At 52.9% G+C, this 15,992-nt stretch overlaps 1 protein-coding gene across 1 annotated transcript; it reads right to left on the reverse strand.

The window, feature by feature from the left end:
* Positions 1–5,686: 5,686 nt before the first annotated feature.
* Positions 5,687–6,176, reverse strand: NHLH1 (nescient helix-loop-helix 1). Its single transcript, XM_060142257.1, has one exon. The coding sequence runs from the start codon at positions 6,174–6,176 to the stop codon at positions 5,775–5,777; it is 402 nt and encodes a 133-aa protein (XP_059998240.1). The 3' UTR covers positions 5,687–5,774.
* Between the last annotated feature and the right edge of the window lie 9,816 nt (positions 6,177–15,992).

Raw genomic sequence — 15,992 nt, forward strand, 5'->3', positions numbered from 1 at the left:
GTAAAAAACAAAACAAAACAAAAAACCTAGAGGGAAGGAGAGGAAGTTAAACACAGGTCTCTGTGCCATACCTGAAAGTTGTCACTCAGATTCCAACATGAAAAAGGGCACAAAAACAAGCACACTGATGTAGGCGCATACAGAGACCACAGAAGCAGGCAAGCACCCTCAGAGTAGAACACACACACACACACACACACACACACACACACACACACACACACACACACACACACACACACACACCCTGAATGGAATGGACACAGGAAAAAATCAATCCGAAAATTATAAACCATTAATATATGTAAATGAAACACTATGTATCCCTAGACAGCAATCAACCCTCATCCACCTTCCGGAAACCTCTGACAAGAAGAGAACTTTGGATTGCAGGTCCCACCACATCTCCTTCACCCTTTGTCCCCAGTCTAGCACCATCTTCTCATTTCCCATTTCTTAGCAGCTCCCAGCCGGAGAGGGGGAAGAGTGAGAACATCTCTAATCACGGACAGCAGGGGGCAGTGCTCCATAAGCAATAATCAGACCTGGCTTAGAGAAACTCGCTTCAGGGAGGGAACGGGGGAAGAGGAGGAGCAATGGGTCCGCCCAGCACAGCGTTCTGATCATATTCCCCGACCCAGGTCTCCCTCTTTTTCTGTTTCTTCAGCACCCACCGCGCTTTTCCTCAGCTGCTATGTCTCCATCCTCAGTTTAGCAGATTTCAGGGTTTGGCTCTACCCAATTCCCCAGAGAAGCCTGAGCTAAGGGACCCACAGCCTCTTGTCCCCTCCCACTCTATCTTGGTTTCCAAGGTGACCAGGACTCCTAAGTTTTTGGTTGGACTCTTGACTGATGCTCGGGAGCCCACATGAGGGGCTTGATTCTAAGGCCACCTCTTGAAGGATGCATGCATCCTCACTGGCACCAGTGGCACAGCTGGTGTGGTGGAACAAGGGCTGGATATCAGGCCCCTTCACTGCCCTGGCCTGGCACATTGTACAGTGCACAGACTGTGCAACAGTACAGGTTGGCCCTTGTACTTGCTGCCCCTGAGGTACCCTAAGTGAGAACTAATCATGCTAAGCACTGCCACAATGATCTCGTTTAACCTTCATAACACGCCTTTGAGGCAGGTCTTATTATCTTCCCCTTTTTGCAGATGAGGAAGTTGAGGCCCAGGGAGGCATGTGCTTTGCTCATTATGGTACAAAGCGCAAAAGGTAAGTATGGAGCTGGGACACATGTCCTCCGGCTTCCAGGTATGAGCTTTCTCTCTCCTCTAGCACAATGTTGCTGCTTCTGCTGCGGCCACCACACTGCCTTCCTTCTCCCCAACTCCCTCTCTGCTCTCTTCCTTCTTCTCTCTGGCGAACTAGCATTTGAGGACTAAGCTTCCTGTTAGCTTCTTTCTTCTGTCCCCAATCCTTACCCAGCTGGATTTCAAGAGCTTAGGAAAGGACATAAGAAAGCAAGAAAGAGTCAGAAAGATGAAGGAAGGGGGTGGCCTAAGGGGCCTTCCAGAAAGAGGAAGAAGAGAAGGCAAAGAAGTCGGGCACTGCATTGGGAAGGAAGGAAGGTGGGTGAAATGAGGGAGAGGAGCCCTGTGCCCAGACTGGAAAGGGGCACAGGCAGGGCCTCCATTGTGTGGGCACAAAGGGGCCATATGCCTGGCAGCCTACACAGTGTGTGTTTGTGTGTGTGTGTGTGTGTGTGTGTGTGTGTGTGTGTGTGTGTGTGTGTAAGGGGAGGAGAGGGAGGAGTGGCTAAGAAGTCCCCCCCATTCCCTCAAACCCCTGGGGCCCTGCTGTCTGCTCTGTCACTGGGGGTGGGGTTTTCTGAGAAAAAGGTCAGAGGGGAGCAATTATGACAGACAGCATGGGAGGGTCAAGGCCAGCGGTAACTGGGGATGGAAGAGGGCATGGAAGGCTCGAAGGGGCCTGATGGGGAGGGGCTAGAAGAGGGAGGGGTGAGGTGCCAGAGCCCCACTCGCCAGGTGCCCCCCAACCGCCCCTCCCCCACCCCACTGGCCCACTTGCTGGGGTTTGGTGGTTGTGAAATGAGGGCCCCCAGATGCATCCTCTTCTAACCTTCCGTTCCTCCCTCCTCACAGAGTGCTAGACCCGGAGCGCTCTCTTTTACCCTCATCCAGGGACTTCTATCTCCCTGACAGTCTCCTCTCCCAGGGCCTGGTCCCCTGCTCCCTTCCCCCTCCACTCCCCACCTCCTTCTCCCATCCTGTGGAGCAGAACGGCAGCCGAGGCCAATTGATTATCTGAAGAAATTCGGAGCTAGCAGTAGAACAGCTGCAGCCGCCCCCTCTCACCATCCCCAGGCCCTAAGGGATCCCTGAGGGGAGGGGCCCAGTAACGCCTTCTGCTTTCCAGCGGGGCAAAGTGATGAGAGGGAGGCAGGGCGCTCAGCGGACTGAGGCTGCTGTGCGGTGGAAGGCGCAAAGCACTTGGGGCCAGGTAACCCCAGTCCGCCATCATGGGTGAGCCCCATCACCTTTGTGGACAGCATTTCACCTGCCTTTCAAACAGAAGTGTTGGATTCAGCTATTTCTGTGCTCCCCCTTCCCACCCTGGCCCCTTGTAGTCCTCAGATTCTCCGTGGTCTCTGTTCAGCCCTCCCTCTTGCCAGGTTCTGGGCAGAGTACATGTCATCTAAATCAGATGGGGAAGGGAAGATGTCAACCTCTTCCGGTATGGGAGTTCTTCCCTAAGTCTAACTCAAACCCCTCTTGCTGCTGATGTCATTCTTTGCCCATCAGAGATGAAAACAGCACCCTTCAGAGACTGAAGGACATCTCAGCATCTTCCTCCCTGTGTTGGCATTCAGCCTTCTCAGAAGGCCTTCAGCCTTCTAAAGTTTGGATAGCATCTTCAAGTTCACCTAGCCAGGATTTCATCCGGCAGGAATGGCTCCCTGGCAGCTCTGCCTACAGTGTTTTCTTCAGCCTATTTGGACTCCTCCTCCTTGAGGCAGGCGCTTCCACTGCTGGACAGCTCCAGATGTTGCAACGCTTTTTGGAGTTAAAAATCTGTTTCCTATCACTTCCACCTACTGGTCTTTGTTCTGCCTCCTGGGACCACATAGAATGTCTGTTTTTGTTTTTTCTTTCAATATTTGAAGATGGGTATCATATTGTCCCTAAATCTATTCTTGTAAAGACACATATCCTCAGTGTTTCAACTATTCCTTCTGTGAAGTTGTTTCCAGACCTTTTGTCTTCTTGGCCGCACAACTCTGAATACTCTCTAGTTTATCAAAGTTCCTGTTAAAATAGGGAGTCCATAGAGTGTCACCTGTCAGGCTGGCTCATTTCAGAGAAGCAGAGGGGCATTGGCAGTATAGGACAAAAAGAACCTGGGTTTGAACCTTCTCTCTGCCCTTAACTAAACGTGTGACCTCGGGCAAGGTCCTTCTCCTCTCTGGGCTCTAGTTTCCTCATCTATAAATTGATTTTAGAGTCCCTTCCAGGATTCCTTTGGTATTCCTTCAGCACTACTTTTTAGCCCTTTCCCTATTCTTCTCTTAGTACCAGGTCCTCCACTGTGTTCTCTCGAGTATCTGAAAGTTGGGGAACACAAAATGGGCCAAGAACCATGATTGCAAGGAATTTTGATCCAGCTCAGAGACAATAATGGGGAAGGCCATGTTTCATAGCCATGGCATGAAATGTTTCATAACCTAGCAACGTGGACCCACAGACACATGTTTAACTTGGGTTCCACTGGGACACTCAGCTCCTTCCCTGATCCATAGAGACCAGGAGCAGAAGCACAACATCAGAGGGGTCAGAAAGTTTCACTCAGTGGGTGCCAAGATGGAAGTACATGGTACTTTAGGTGGAGAGGCCTGGGACCTGTTACACCCTCCCCTGCACCTCTTTACTCTGTGACTCCTTCTCTCTTTTTTCATTTGCTCACCATAGTGAGCTCTCATGATCCCATCAGGAGAGCCTTCAAAGCTTGGGACCCTCAATGCCCACTCTATCATAACCTGCAGTCCAGCTTCCCAACCCAATTGAATAATCCACAGCTGTACCTGGTGCTAGAACGAGGTCACTTTAATTCTTCTTTTTGTATGAAATCAGAACTGCAACAGGAGGAAATCACACACAGGACACAGGACACAGACCTTTAGGGCCCACTGTTGGGGGTCTTAGGAAGAAGTGAGGGTCATGGGAGAGGGCTGGAGAGAGAAAAGGAGCAGGCAGGACTGGGGTGGGATTGTCTGGGGATGGAGGGAGCTGAAGAAGGATCCAGGAGCCCTGGAAGTGGGGGAGGGGTGCCATCCCAGAGGACTAGGGTGTCAGGACAGATGGATCCCAGGAAGGGATATGGGTGCGGTGAGCAAAAGGGATCCCCACACACACCTGGAGTTACAGAAGGAGCAAGAAAGGGAAGGGAATAACTAGGGAGGAAGCAAGAGAGACCTGGCTAGGACAGCCAGGAGCTCCCTCACTCGACCCCAAAGTGCACGACTCGGCAATAAATAGTAATATTTATAAATAAATACGTAAATAAATAGATGAATAAATAAATAAATACGTAAATAAATAATATCCTTGTAGAGCTAGGAGTTTGGTGCGAGGGAGGTGGAAGCATGGGAAGTGCGGTGAGCTCATCTCTTCTACACAGGTCCTCAGGCCCTTCATTCTGCCACAGACCCTGGGCTACTGAGCAGGGGGCGCTCAGCAACGTGGGGGTAGCGCAGAGAGCCACGAGGTGGGATGGGGTAGGGGGTTATCTTCCCTTGCTAATAAAGGCAGCTTAAGGAAGCAGAAAAAATATAATAAACAGGTCCTAGGGTCGGGAGAGCTGAGCTTTCCCAGAGGGCAACAACAGGGCATCCCCCCTGCATCCGAGGGAGGAATCAGTGTGGGTTTTGCACATCTTTGTGGTGGACTGGGATGGAGGAAGCAGACATGAGATTTGGCCCACTCACTGCCTGGGCCTTTTGCAGATGCTCTGGGCTGATTTGGGGGACATCACCCCCTACCCCAAGATCTAGGTTCCCTTTCTCTAGCTGCACACAAAGAAGAAGAAAATTGGGATGGTTGGGGTGGGAGGAGATAGGGAGGGGGCCAAATAGCTCAGAGAGGGCAAGGCACTCACTACCAAGTAAGATCCGAGGTCTGTATATGCTAAGCCTCAGGAACAAGATAGAAAACAGGAAGAGTTTTTCCATAATCCCCAGCTACTGAGATTCCCCTCACAGGAGTTACCTCACCATGCCCCTGCCTCCCAAGGGCTAGACTGAGATGTCTAAGAAAAAGCCCACACCCTCTAACCCCAGCCTTCCCCTTTCCTGTTCCCATGCTGCCCCTCTACCATGGGCAGGAGAAGCTGCAACAGGGTGCAGACAGGATGGGAGACAGAGTCGGGGTCTGGGGAAGGGGGTGTGTCTCTGAAAATTCGGATGTAGGAGTAGAAGAGGCAGCAGCCCATGAGCAAGCCCAGGGGAGATTCCAAGACTGTATACCCACCACCCAAGCAAAAACATTTCTAACCGGCTGGGTCCCAAACACAAACTGTAGAAGGTACCCACGAGAAGAGCCCTCCGGCTGCCTAGGTGAGTAAAAGGAAGTCTCCTTCGACCAATCGACCAACCGGTGGGCACTCTGCCTGAGCCCAGGGCCAGTGGGTACATGCTATGCCAAGGTACAGGGACTCAGGGAGGAGAGGCCGTTCTAAGCAGTGAGCGGTGAGGAGGGACCCCAGCGAAGCCCCGGGGAGAGGAGTGAATCCAGGGCGGGAGGCAGGCAGTGTTCAGACGTCCAGCACGTGGTTCAGGTAGGAGATGTAGCAGATGGCCAGGCGCAGGATCTCAATCTTGGAAAGCTTCTTGTCGGGGGGCAGCGTGGGCAGCAGCTTGCGCAGCTCGGCGAAGGCCAGGTTGAAGGCTTCCACGCGAATTCGCTCGCGCGTGGCGTGGGCCGTGCGGTACTTGGCTGTGGCGCGCCGCCGGCGCCGCCGCTCCTCACGGCTCAGGTGCTGCAGGTCTTTCCGGCCCGGCTCTCCTGGCTCCAGGACGCGAGCCTGGCCCCCTCCCGGCCCCCCCGGCCCCGCCCCGTCAGGCCCCGCCCCGCCCCCACAGTCGCTGAAGCCTGACTCGGTCTCAGAGTGGGTGGGAGGCAGGTCCAGCTCCATGGTGTCTGAGTTGAGCATCATGATGGATGCCCCTCGCCCTGTGAGATCAGGATCCCCTCCCCACCCCTCCCTCTGGGAGCCTGAAAGCTGGTTGCGGGAGGGGCAGGAAGGGCCTGGGGTGGTGGGGTCTGCCACTGAGCTCAAGGAAGTGAGAGCCACTTCAGGGTTCCATGGTCAGCGTTCTGGTCGGGAGCCTGGAAGAGAGAAGGGGAAATTGGTAAGGGCAGAGGGAGGAAGGAGGGGACAGCTCAGAGATGGGGAGGGGTGAGGAAGGTTTAAGATGGGCTGGGAGAGGGGGAGGTACTGTAAGCTTGGGGAAAGAACAGCAGAAACATGGGGAGGGGTGGAGGCAGTGAGGCAGGAGAGACAGGCAGGAGGCCATGGTGTCAAGGAGTAAGAGGAAAGATGGAGAGAAGGGAAGAGATCCAGAAAGTCGGCAACTCGAAAGGAGAAGAAGCAATGAGAAGGACAGGGTCAGGATAAAACGGAGCAAGAGGATTAAAGACCTAAGTGTAAGACTTAAAACTGCAGCTCCTAAAGAAAACACAGGGGGAAAACTTCATGACATTGGACTTGGCAATGATTTCTTAGATGTCACACCAGAAGCACAGGCAACAAAGGCAAACATAGACAAATGGGACTACATCAAACCTACAAACTTTTGTGCGTCAAAGGACACAATTAACAGAGTGAAAAGGCAATGGGAGAAGTTATTTGCAATTCATATAGATGTAAGGGGTTAATATCCAGAATATTATAAAGGACTCCCACAGCTCAACTTCAAAAAACTAAATAACTAGATTAAAAACTGGACAAAGAGCTTGAAGACATTTCTCCAAAGATGATATATAAATGACCAGCAAACATGAAAAGATACTCAACATCACTAATCATCAGAGAAATGCAAATCGAAATCACAATGAGATATATATGACCTCATACCCATTAGGATGGTTACTATCAAAAAAAAAAAAAACAAAAACCCAGAAAATAACAGGTGTTGGCAAGGGTGGAGAGAAATTGGAACCCTTTGCCCTGTTGGTGAGATTGTAAAATGGTGCAACTGCTATGGAAACAGTATGCAGGTTCCTTTAAAAATTAAAAATAGAATTACCATATGATCTAGCAATCCCACTTCCGTGTTTATGTCTAAGGAAATTGAAATTGGGATCTTGAAGATATATCTGCACCCCCATGTTCTTTGCAGCATTATTCACAATAGCCAAGATATGGAAACAACCCAAATGTCCATCAATAGATACACAGATAAAGAAAATGTGGCATATACATACAATGGAATATTATTCAGCCTTAAAAAGGAAGAAAATCCTGTCACAATGCTACAACATAGATGAACCTTGAGGACATTATGCTAAGTGAAATAAGTCAGTCACAAAAGCATAAATATTGTATGATTCCACTAATATGATATATGTAAGTATTCATCTTCATAGAAGCAGTATGTAGAATGGTGCTTACCAGAGGCTGAGGGGAGGGTGGGGAAGGGGAGGTGTTGCTCAAAGGGTATAGAGTTTCAGATTTACAGGATGAAAAAGTTCTGAAGCTCTGTTTCACAACAATGTGAATATACTTAACACTACTGAACTGTACACTTAAAAGAGTAAATTTTATGTTATATGTTTTTATCACAATGATTTTTTTTTAATAATTAAAAAGGGGTGGGGGGGAACTGAGCGAGACCGGAGCCACAGCTGCAAGAGAGATTGGCTGTGGCTCTAAACCTTTCCCAGTCATGAGGGGAGCATTGCAAGCCTTGGCCCTACCATCCCCTCCCTCCCAGGGCCTGTCTCCACCCTGGCTGCTTCTGTATGTGTGTGTGGAGGGGAGAGGATGATAAACACACAGATTGCCCTTTGTAGAGTGGACTGGGGCATATGGAGCTCGGCACAGCTGCCCAGTTCAGTCCCTCCCAGCCCCCAAACCCCACAACAGGACCATTGCAGACACCAGATCCTACCACCCCGACCACTAGAATCAGGGGGAGGTATCTCCTCTGGCCACAATCCCCCTGCTCAGGACAGTCCCTTCCTCCAGCTCTGTCCTCGACACCCTCAACCCTTGCCATTCCCTGGCCGTTTTGGCAACTCTGCAAGGAAGATTGGGGAAAGGGAACATAATCAGCTTTCCACTCCACATCCTCCCCCAGCCCAAGGCCAGTTCAGATGTGGCGGGCAGAGACGGATAGGGGTAGCTTTTGGAGGCCACCATTTGGGGCTTGGCGAAGCTTGCTTGTCCCTGGGACCAGAGGAAATCAGGAAGAGGCAGCAGGAACATGGTCTGGGGGAAAGCTGGGGAAAGGGCTTTGCTGTGGGGGAATGTCAAGTGGGAACAGTGGGCCACTCACTGTGAGCTCAGCCGGACTAAAGTGGCAGAAACAGAAGCACAGAGGTTCCTTCGCAATCACCATATCCCCTTCCTCACCAGTCCGGGTTCTCCCGCCTGATGGACACCTTCACAGGGGTCAGGACTCCCCAGGCTTGCCCCGCCCCACCATGCAGAAAACAGGCTCAAATGAGTAGTCCACTAACAGTAAGCTCTGAGGTTGGGGGTGTGAGATCATCAACATCTGACAGCATGTACGCACACAGCCATAACACAAAACAGACGGGGGTGAGTGCTGAAATTTAGAACACACCGCATATTCCAGGGTCCAAAGGAACATGAGGGGATGGATGGCAATAGCGTGGGAGGCCCCGAAGTCAGCACCTCCCAGTATGTGTTTAGTGCACCAACTCCCCACCCCCATGACCCAGGAATTCAGCTATGGGGCTCTCGGCACGTCTATCACAGCCCTGCCTGGTCCCCATGTTCCTTCATCCCTGATCACTTGGCCCTCCCTTCCCCTCTTCTGCTCCCAATCTGACCCCAGTCCCATTTCCACCTGGACCCACTGTCTTCCCCAGCTCCAGTCCTGGCAGCAGCTTCTATTCACCCATCAAGTCAGTCCTCACCCCAAAATCCACTTCTGGTTTCAAAGTTGCAGGTTCCGAGGATCAGAATTCCAAGCATCCAGGATAGGACTTCCTGCCCCACTTCTGCCATCCCCAACCCGACTGAGAATAGATAGGCACAAAGAGTCAAAGGGGAGAAGTGGGGAAGAGGGAGGTGCAGGGACAGAGAGAGACACAGCGTGAGAGAAAACTAGAGGCAGGCTCTGGGAGGGGACTTGAGCCAGAGAGTGGGAGGGACACGCCCACCCCTCCCCAGCCTTTGGTTCCCCCTTTACCTAGGAGGAGCCTGTGAGGGGATCCAAGCTGGCAGGACAGGGGGGCAGCGTTGACAGCCCCAGTCTCCTCTGGCTGCTCAGAGCTCATCCGTCTGCAAAGTTATTGACCAGCTTTCTAGACCTCTCCGGGGCAGCGTGGAGTGGCTGTACAGGCTCCGGGGCATAGGAGAGGGGTACACATGTTGGGGATATAGGGCCCAGGTGGAGGGGTTGAGCTTGGCTAGGTACTGGGGACACCCGCACTCACACGCACACACACACCACACGCTCACAGACACATACACACCTGAGCTGGCCCAGCCCTATGTATATATATGGAGATACACACACACCCCCCCAGCTCTCCATTGGCTGGCCCAGCCCCCCCCCCTTATCAATATTAAACAGTAAGGCCAGGCAGCCATTGGCAGAGGGATCTGGGAACCCCCCTGGGAGCTGGGGGTGGGGCTGGCCCTGGGGGGGGGCGAGGAGTGGGGGAGCAGGGACATCTGTTCTCCATGCATATTTCATAAGCAAGAAATGGAGAGCTGGGGAAGGGGTGGGGCTGGGGCGAGAGCCAGGGCAGGATCACAGATGAAACCCCTCAGTCTCCCACACCAGAGGCGGCAGGGACAGAGGCCCCCAGCAAGCCAGGTTTAAGTGCCATGGTCCCATTCTGAGTCCCAGCTGGGCTTTGACAGCCCCTTCCCACATCTCCTTTTCCCTGGGAAAAAGGCTCTCCAAGGTACTAACAGGGAGATCGAGAAAAGGGCAAGTGGACAGCACGAAAACGCAGAAGAGGTCCCTAGAGTCCTTGCCCTCACCAAGCTCTCATTCTTCGTAAAGCTGGTTCCCACCAGCCCCTTTGCCAGGCTGCCTGTGGCTACTGCTCAGGCCCCTGCGCTTGTCACCCTGGGACTCAATAACCCCACACCCTCTTATCCCAGCCTCCAGCCTCCCACCTTCCCAATCACCAGGGGAGGAGTGGGGTCAGATTCCGGACACAGATCCTACAAGGAGTTTTTCTAGGCTGGCTGGCCCAACCTGACCCACTGGGAATTGGGGGCTCTCAGGAGGAAAGAGGTAAAGGCTAAAAGGAGCAGGATACAGGAGTGCGGGGAGAGGAGGAACCAGGGTTGGATGGACACTGGGGGAGGAGGGCAGGGCACCCAGGCAGGCTTCAAGCATGCCGGGGCATCAAATGAGCAATAAGAAAACTAGCTGCAAAATCATATGCAAATGGGCATTGATTAAGTTCACATCAATAGCTCAGCTGCCTCCAGCCTGTGTGTGCATGTGCATGCGTGTCTGAGTGTGTGTGTGTGTGTGTGTGTGTGTGTGGTGTGTGTGTGAGATACAGGCTGGCAGGAGCAGGGAGCAAGGGAAGCACAGAGGCAGTGGGCTACATTTCCGTATCTGAAGTTCTCTTCCCCACTCAGCTGTTGAATGTCTTCGTTGAACCTCTGTGAATATCGAGAAGGAACCATGGCTGGGAGGACTGCAGAGACGGCTACACTGCTACAGTGAAGAAAGCTTTGTCGGCTGTGTGACCTTGGATGAGTAACTCAACCTCTTGAGCCTCAACCTTCCTTCTCTGTAAAATGGGATTAAATATAGCTGCCGCTTAGGTTGCCACGGAGATTAAGCGAGATAATGCACGTAATGGGTCTGGACCTTAGTAGGAGCACAGTCCACCTGCAGGCTTTTGGAAGCATTTGCCATTTCCCTGTTGCCGATCAACCTTTTCTGGGCTTTCTCCAGGGTAAGGCATTCCCTAAGGGGAGTCCTGTAATTCTTCCCCAAGCTCCCCCACCCCCAGGTCTGGGAGGTGCCAACTCCCACCTGGGCAGGCCCAGACAGGTGCCCAGGCGCCAGCAGATTGGCTGAGCTGGAGGGGAAAGGAGGCTTGAGGAGGGGGGCTGGGGGGCAGGGGATCAGGTGGCATCTCAGTTCTTGCATCATCATTGCCATGGTGCTGATTAAAAACCAATCTCTACCTAATGAGCCCCCAGCAACAACAATCCTACCTCCCCCACCCTCTTGCCCTCTACCTCATCCAAGAAAATTGGGAGACAGAGAGACTCAGGAGAGAGGGCCATGGAGGAGAGGAGAGATACGGAACAAATGGGAGATGGAGAAGAAGCAGAGGAAATGAAGGGGGAGACGTGGGGAGATGTCGAGACACACACAGAGAGGAACAAGATGAGAAAACAGAGTCATGAGGTTACAGACATGGGGAAGATACAGAGAAATGGGAAGACTCGTTACCGGGAGATGGAGACGTAGGGGAGACAGAGAGATAGAAGAGAGAAGGTGGGAGCAGAATTGCCAGGTTGCCAAGGCTTTGTGGAAGATTCGGGGATGCAAGATACAGGGGGATAGAGACATGGGGAGAGACATGAAAAGAGGAGATGGTTAGGGAGACACAGACCTGGGTGAATTATGGATGTGGAGAAAACATGGATATTCAGGGATGGACAGGTACTGATACTGGGAGAGGGTCCTGAGGGAAGCCCCAACACAGGGTGGAGATATACAGACATGTGGGAAGCAGAGTGCAGACAGTTGTGAGGAAACAAAAAAATACTGGAGACAGGGAGACAAGGAGGGGAGACACGACAAACAGCTATAGAGATGAGGGACTGTTACTGAAATGGGGAGGCCTGGTTCCCCAAGGGTGAGACATTAAGAAAAACAGAAACAGAACCTGGAGAGACCGCAGAAGCAGAAGGGAACCTTGGTGGGGTGGAGATGGGAGAGAGAAACCAAATCCTTGCTCCCGGCCTCCCTCCTTTTAGGCAGTTCGGCTCAGATACTTCAACCCTGCAACCTCCATCCTTGAAGCACTCAGCCCAGGCTGCGCCCAGTGCAAGCTGAGGGTTGATGGTACATGGGGGTGGGAGAGTGCTCTGGGACCACCTCTGTCTGCTTCCTCTGCATCTGTCATTCCAGGGTCCTGGACTCTGGGGCCCCCAGCCCCAGTGTTCACTCAGGGATTCAGTTTTTGCACCTAGGGGTTGTAGCTAAAAAGGACATAGTGTATGATAAAGAGGAGGAGCTAAAAGCATGGCGTGGTGGGAAGAACTACTAATTCTACTGAACTTGGGGCCAGTAGACCTGCGTCCGAGTCCTGGTGACCTTGGACACATCATTAACCGTTTTCTTTCGGCTGCGCAGCCTTGTGGGATCTTAGTTCCCCAACCAGGGATCGAACCCAGCCCCTCGGCAGCAAAAGCATGAAGTCCCAACCACTGGACCACCAGGGGATCCCCTGGACCTATCATTAACCTTGACTGAACCTATTTTGTCATCTGTGAAATGGGAAAAATATTGCCTTCCTTGTAGGGCTTTTGTCCCACCGTGCGTGGGAAAGTGCTAGGTACCCCAAACCCTTACATTTGTGCAGTGACTCAAAGGTGGCAAGAAATCGTCCATGCGTGTATATGAGGCATGGTGATTGAGGGAGGCTGGGGAGAGCTCTGAGGTCAACTCAGGTTGCCGGCAGCTCCAGGCCCCGCGGGGGGAGGAGAACCCTGGGAGTTGTGTTGGGGTCTTTGCTGTAAGCAGGGCAGGAAGATGCGGAGGGGGTGGGAGGATGAGTGGGGCTCTGTGGTTTATTGTTATTTTGCATTTGATAGGTGTTCAATTTTTCAGATTGTTACTCCCCATCTTTTTTCATCGCCACACTGCCTGCCTGTGAGTTAGATGGTGGGGGAGTGAGGTTGGGATGTAGGGAAGGCATGGGGGCAGGGGGCCTGGTCCTTGAGGGTGGGGGCAGGGCCTGGAGGAGCTGGGAAGCCGTGGGTTTGGCAGGAGAGGGGGTGACATATGTGGGGAGCCCTGGGGACCCAACCAGGCAAGCGGCTGGCAGAGAGAGCAGACGGCATTAACCCTCACTGTGCCACACTGCGCGACCCGTCCTGGGAGTGGCCCGGGGCAGGGGTGTTATCATGTGTGTTCTGGGTCACAGGAGCTCCTGGGCAGGATCTGTTATGATCCTGGGAAGCGGTGGCTCGTCTTGGGTCTTCTTCCCTCTTTGAAGTTCCCTCCTTGTCTGCTTCCACGTGTTCTCCCTCAGTCTGTCTTTCCCTGTCTCCACCTCTCTGTGCCTCTAGGTGACAGCGGGTCTCCACAATCTGTCCCCTTCTCTGCCTCCAGCCCTGCTGGAAGCCCCTTTTCAGCGCCAGGCCCTGAGCCCTCTCTCACCCCCGGCCCCCTAGGCCTTGTCGCCTTTGTCTCCTAAGGCAGCCTCTCCTTTCTTCTCTCCTCTCTGCTCACCTCTCCCCAGCTCCAAGCCCATCCCAATCTCATTAGGCCTCCTCCGACCACTGCCCCCCCACCTCTCCTCCTCCCTCCCCCATCCATCTGTCTTCCCCGAAGCCCTCCTCTTTGTGTCCACCCATCTGTCACCACCAGCTCTGGGCCCACTCCCCCCACCCCCGCCTGGCCTCTCTCCCCTCAGGCTCAGCTCCCTCAGAGCACTCCCAGCCTCCTTCCCTCCTTCAGCCCATCAAGGATTGCCTACTTCCACTTGCCCTTCACTCATTTATTCTTTTTCCAGATACCCTCTTTCATCTCTGTTGTTCCTTTTTCCCCTCCAGTTTCTCTAACTCTTCCTCAGTTGATGGGGGGAGAGACAGGGGACTCTAGGGTCCTGGCCCCCAGCCCCTGAGCAGCCAGCCAGCCGGAGCCAGAGGTTGGTAAGATTTACTCACAGTTGCATCATCTCCTCAAGCCTCCTGAGATGCCCCCTCCGCTCCTGTCCCATGTTCTTCTGGTCGGGAACAGGGGCTCCAGCTGCCCTTCTCAACAACAGGAGTGTGCCAACCCCTCTACCTTCTGAGTGTGGGACTCAGAAAGGAATCAAAAGCTGACCTGAGGCCCACATGGACCCTGACCTTCCAAGGCTCTCTGCTTCCCAAACTCCCACCAACTCAACAACTCCCACCAAGCTTTTTTGAGGATGGGATGCTGAGTTTCAGGATGGCTTTTCTACAACATTATGCCACTACCCGCAGTCTACTGTCCCCGGGTTAGAGGGCAATCAGTGCCCCCCAGGCCTCCCTCTCCAGTGGGAGAACTTTCCAACTACTTTCAAAAGCTCATGAATTGGCCAACCCTTCAAGCCATCCGCTGCCCTGAAGGGTTTAGGATGAAAGGGAGAAGGGAAGAGAGGCTGACTGTCAGAGCAGGGCGGGGCCTCAGACAGCAGCCTCCTCTGACTCCACTTTGTGCAAATGAGAACACTGTGGCCCAGAGAGGGGAGTGCCCTTTCCAAAGTCACACAGGGCATTAGAGGCACTCCAGAAAATCTGGTCCTGAGCTCTTCCCACAACAACATGAAGCTTCTCCTTACTGGCCCCACCCAAAGCAAACCCTCCATCCTTTGAACTCGGGTAGAACCTTTTTATAGCACTGATTTTGCATGGAACATATGCTGCCTGGCCTGGTTATTTATCTCGTGTCATGTCCCATCCAGCCATCTAGACTCTGGATCCTAAGTCTCTAAGGGAAGGTGCTATATCTCATACCCTTTTACAATGCTGGGACAGAGTGCCCTGCCTGTAGTCAGGCTCCATAAATGTTTATTACCACTGTAGCTACCAGTGCAGATACAAGAAATGTTCCAGTCTCTGCTCTAACATGCTGTGTAACCTTGAGCAAGCCACGTCACTCCTCTGGGCTACTGTTTCCCCCATCTATCAAATGAGTTAGGCCATACACACAATTTCTCAGGGCTTATCATATGGTCCCAGGGCTTATCATATGCTCCCTGAAAAAGGTGGAATCTTGGTACAGAACACCAGACTCTGGGTGAAAATTATCTCCTCCCAGGATGTGCCTCTGGGATGTGGGAGACAGAAAAGAGTAAACCCTTTACTCAGAGAAGCTGGGAAAGAGAAACCAGCTAATAGAAAAGCCTTCGGTGCTAGTCTCGAGGGACCAGGTGTCACAAGAGGTAGAGACAGGACAGACTGGGTCCTGGAGCAGGGTGGTCTGTTATTCAACAGTTCACGGGGGTTGGGTGGAAGAGAAGATGCCGTGAGAACTAGCAGTGGGTAGGATTAGGGAGGGAGGGAAGCCCTGTGGGCAGAGGAGGAGCTGGAAAATGACAAATTTCAGGTGGCACAGAGGTAAGCAGGGCCTGGAGCAAGCAGGAAGAGGGAGGCTAACGAGTTAAGTCTGTGGCCCTAAGATGCTGCTAGCCAATCGCATGCGGTCTCCAGGACACAGGAGGTGGCTGGGGAGGAGTTAGACTGTGGTCTCAGAAAGAGGGCCCCAATGGGTTATCTGGGGGTCTATTGCCCCTTCCATGGAGCCTGGTCTCCTCAGGAGACATGTTTTTTGGTTTTGTAATTTCTTTTTTGGGGGGAGGGGGAGGTAGGGGTAGCATGGAAGGCGGAAGACAAGCTGGTGCTGAAGATTCCTCCCCAGGAGGAGACCGGAGGACAGAAAACCCTACATCCTGTACCCTTCTCTTGCCCACCCCATCCACTGATTTTGCCTAACTCTCTGCTTCCCTGTTCAGCCCTCTCACTGGTTCTCAGCCACTTCCTCGCTTCCAGAAGCTGCCAGCAGGATGAGGGAGCTTGGCGCTCTGTCCACTGGGA

Source organism: Lagenorhynchus albirostris, chromosome 2 (assembly GCF_949774975.1).
Source record: "Lagenorhynchus albirostris chromosome 2, mLagAlb1.1, whole genome shotgun sequence".
Lineage (NCBI taxonomy): Eukaryota > Metazoa > Chordata > Mammalia > Artiodactyla > Delphinidae > Lagenorhynchus > Lagenorhynchus albirostris.